Source organism: Theropithecus gelada, chromosome 12, assembly GCF_003255815.1.
Source record: "Theropithecus gelada isolate Dixy chromosome 12, Tgel_1.0, whole genome shotgun sequence".
Lineage (NCBI taxonomy): Eukaryota > Metazoa > Chordata > Mammalia > Primates > Cercopithecidae > Theropithecus > Theropithecus gelada.
Window position 1 is genome coordinate 99243444 of NC_037680.1, and position 4472 is coordinate 99247915.

Genomic DNA, 4472 nt, shown 5'->3' on the forward strand with positions numbered 1-4472 from the left:
CCCTCACTCCTCCCCTCCTCACTCCTTCCCCATCCACCCTCACTCCTCCCCCCTCACTCCTCTCCCTTCACCCTCACTCCTTCCCCATCCACCCTTAGTTCTCCCACCTCCACCCTGACTCCTCCCTGCCCCGTCCACCCTCCCCACTGCGGTCAATCTTTTTAAAGTGAAAACCCAGTCGTGTTGCTACCCAGTGAGAGATACTTCAGGGCCTCAGGCTTCTCCCAGGATGTAGTACTCATGGCATGGGTTGGACTTTAGGGCCCTGTGTGAAGTGGCTGCTGCCTGTGTTCACTCTCTCCTTTCCAGCCCCCAGGGACCATCAAGATCCCTAGTCAACCTCTTTCCCTCTGAAATAATGGTAACTCCCTGTCTCTTTACCAGACCGTGAGGTCCAGGACAGGTGGGGATGGTGTGTGTTTGGTTCACCTGGATCCTCTAGCACTGTGCTTGGCAAACAGTAGGCACTCATACATGGCCACTCTATGAAGGATAGATGGATGGATACCCCCTAATCTGTGAAACTTGCTGTTGCCTTAGTGATTATTTCTAAGATCTAATTCTCACCCATTGTTTATCCAAATCAGATGTCATTGTATTAGACACTAAACAAGAGAAATAAATAATGAAGTTATTAGAAAAAGCAAGACCAAGCCTTAGAATTCTATTATACATATAGGAAAAAAAGAATATATGGAAACATGCAAACTTAGGGAAAGTGCTTAACTCTAGGTATTGAAACTAAAAATTGATTAATTATATGGTGCAAAGAGAAGACTAAGGAAAGAGGGACATGTGGGACATCAAGGAGTTAAAGATATTTTAAGCAGGAAAGGGAGGAGGCAATGGAAGAAAGCAAGCTACTGTTCTAAAGAATGGGATTAATTAAATAAAGCATGGTACAACTGCTCAACGAAATTGTATGCACACTGTTTGAAATCCTGTCTCTGAAGGCGGGGTAGTAGTGCCAAGGCTGATGCAGAAGAATTTTGGTGCTACCACATCCAAATGTCTCCTCAAACCACACCAAAGGAACATGTCCTCTACATAACAATGATGTGCTTGCTGTGTACATTTGGCTCCCCCAGCTGCGAGCTTCCCCCTTCAGCCAGCCTGCAGCCCAACCCCCACCTGCCAAGAAGGGATGGTGACACCTCCGTGAAGATGGTGACAGTATTTGTGATATAAGTGTCAAAATACTAGATTTATATAAGTTTGAAGGACAATGAGATTACAGTTATTCATTAAGAAAACAAATACAGAATTTATTCCAAAAGGTAAAAAAGGTGAAAGAAGATACGTAACATGAGTAGTATGGTTGCTGGGAGCATTTTTTCCCATTTTCACTTCAAATTTTTACAACTTTACACTTTCTTTGAACATGTACTGTAAAATAAAACAATGCAAAAATTGTGTTTTACATATCAAACTAACCATATTTGACTCAAATTATACCTGTATACAAGGAAACACTCATTGGTTCACACTGTTCTTTTCTCTCCTTCCCAAAGGATGTGCTGGGTGGCGTCCTGATCACCGCACTCCTCATCGTCCTCACCTACCCTGCCTGGACCTTCATTGACCGCCTGGACTCAGCCAGCCCCCTCTTCCCCGTGTGTGTCATAGTTGTGCCATTCTTCCTGTGTTACAATTACCCTGTTTCTGATTACTACAGCCCAACCCGGGCGGACACCACCACCATTCTGGCTGCTGGGGCTGGAGTGACCATAGGATTCTGGATCAACCACTCCTTCCAGCTTGTATCCCAGCCGGCTGAACCTCTCCCTGTCATTCAGAACATCCCACCGCTCACCACTGATATGTTCGTTTTGGGTCTGACCAAATTTGCAGTGGGAATTGTGTTGATCCTCTTGGTTCGTCAGCTTGTACAAAACCTCTCGCTGCAAGTGCTATACTCATGGTTCAAGGTGGTCACCAGGAACAAGGAGGCCAGGCGGAGACTGGAGATTGAAGTGCCTTACAAGTTTGTTACCTACACATCTGTTGGTATCTGCGCTACAACCTTTGTGCCAATGCTGCACAGGTTTCTGGGATTGCCCTGAGTCTCAAACAGTTGGAAACTAGCCCACTGGACATGAGAGCCAAGATGTAGGAAAGTTATTGGTAGGCAAATCTTGACAACTTATTTTTCTTTAACAACAACAACAACAAAGTCATATGGCTGTCTTGCTACTACCAGATAAATGATGCTGCTGTGTGAAAGGAAAAACTATCTCATAGCGGTCATTAGTCTGTAATGGTTATGCTACAGCTGAACCCAGGCTAAAATCCATAATCTAGATCTTTAAAGGCACACCCCCACCCTGGCCCCTGCTCCTCTTTCTGTTGCATGGACTTTGGACCTAGTCATGGGCTGGCAGGAATTGTAGCTTGGCTTAGGAATAGCTAGGAGCCCCACTGGGTTCAGGAGAGCCAACAGAGATGGGGTGATCTGGGAGGCTGGAGATACAGCCTTTCTTTTCCATTACAACCTTGCCTAGCACGGTGTCTTATTTCCAAAATAGGAACCTTGGTCCAGGAGAAGGGGTGGTACCATATAAAAGTGCATTTCTTGGACAGAGTGACTTCCTTATCATTTATTTGGTGTTTTTTTGTTTTGTTTTGTTTTGTTTAAGACAGGATCTTGCTGTTTTCCAGGCTGTAGTATAGTGGCACAATCTCAGCTCACTGCAAACTCTGCCTCCCGGGCTCAAGCGATCCTCCTGCCTCAGCCTCCTGAGTAGCTGGGACTATAAGCATGGACCACCATGCCCAGGTAATTTTTGTAGAGACACGGTTTCGCCATGTTGCCCAGGCATGTCTCAAACTCCTGGGCTTAAGCGATCCACCCACCTCAGCCTCCCAAAGTACTGGGATTATAGGCATGAGCCACTGTGCCCAGCCTCCTCCTTGTTATGATCAAATTAGACTTACTGGTTGGGTGGTAAGACCACTGTGAAAGAAAGCTCACTGTGAGAGATGAAAGGCGGAGGCAGAGCTGTGAGGTCATGGGGAAAAGCCTGCTTTCCTTATGAGGCCTGGTGTTCATGCTGAAATAGGGATCTGCTCTTCCTTGTTTCCATGGATTTTGCAGGATTCCAGGTACCATTAACACACTCTTCTGACCCACGAAACAAAACTGGCTGCTCGCACCTCACCAGACAGGTTGGGGCTTAGCCTTTAGCACAGGTGGATACATCTGGGATTCACTGAGATTCTCACCCTTTCCTGCTTCCTAGTGGTTTGGGACAGGCCCTCTGCCCATTGTCAGCAGTGAGCAGTGTTTTGCTTTCGTACAAACCTGGAAGGCACTGGCATCTGCCTAGGAAAGTGGATCCGTAGAAGAACAGATGAACGCAATCCTTTCTGGAGCCTGACAAAGAAGGGATAGGCCTCCTTGACATTGCCTGGTCCTGACAAGGCCTCCCTGACATAACTCCTCCAATTTCACTGTTATCTTCTGTAAATCTATTTTCTCATCTACTGAATAGAATCAGGCTCCCTTTTTGTCTTCCCACCTCTTATCTCTTGGCAATTTTAAGGGTAATGAATGCAAGAACAACTTTAGTGTCTCTAGGGAAAAAAAGCCAACCAAATACAAAGCCCATTAAGTCTACTAGGGTGAGTCCTCTTAACATTGGAAGGCGATGATTATGCAAACACTAGAGTTCCCTCCTTAGAGTTCCCTCCTCTTCAGTTCCTAAGAATAAGGAAGGGGTATCAAGAACTGTTTTTAAAGTTAGTGTAACTATCGTTAACAAAGTATCCATTGAGGTGTAGTGCCTGTAGGACTGAAGCCAGTGCTTTACCAACCCAACACATCATCACCATGTGCATACTCGGAAAAAATTAGCATCCTTAAAAGTTACAGAGGCTCTTAACGTGTTAAAACTGAAAAATCACATTTTTCTTTATTTCAAATATGTTCTACAGCTTTATGGTTGTGACGATATTTAGTATGTAACTTAGCGTTCCAATTTCTTAATAATTTCTAGCAAAACATCCTGTTTTTACTTAAAAGTCTTCTCACATTTATTATAGTTAGAAGGCAAAGATCAAGATGACCTGCCATTTGACTGCTTTTACATCAAATTCTGCCCAGTATTTGCAGCACAACTCAGGGGAAGGGCCTTAGCTTGCAGGTACTCCCAGCCTGCATCTGCCCCTGCAGAGCAGTGGCTGTCAGCTGGATGAGGCACTTTTCTGTATTTCCATCCGCACGGCTGCCCAGCCAGAGTTCACAACACCGGGTATCTACACAAAATAATTGTGGTTGACTTGTCTGAAGTCAACTGACAAAAGGATCAGCTTTTCCCATGTGTATCTTTTAAAAAGAGGGATTGTGATCATTGTCACAGCAGTGGGTGCTGGCATCTCATATATATGATATACATATCATATACATAATTTTTACTGCTGTCTCTATTTTTAAGTCCCAACAATAGGAAGGCCGATCAGCTATACTGATATAT

At 44.8% G+C, this 4472-nt stretch overlaps 1 protein-coding gene across 2 annotated transcripts in view; it reads left to right on the plus strand.

Moving 5' to 3' along the window:
• Nucleotides 1-2230, plus strand: part of SGPP2 (sphingosine-1-phosphate phosphatase 2) — a 135161-nt gene extending 132931 nt beyond the window's left edge. Inside the window, exon 5 of one of the 2 annotated variants that reach the window (XM_025404574.1) lies at nucleotides 1512-2230. In XM_025404574.1, the coding sequence (XP_025260359.1) occupies nucleotides 1512-2063 (552 nt within the window). In that variant the 3' untranslated portion in view covers nucleotides 2064-2230. The remainder of the gene's footprint in view (nucleotides 1-1511) is intronic. The other variant, XM_025404575.1, reaches the window with a different exon arrangement.
• The last annotated feature ends 2242 nt before the right edge of the window (nucleotides 2231-4472 follow it).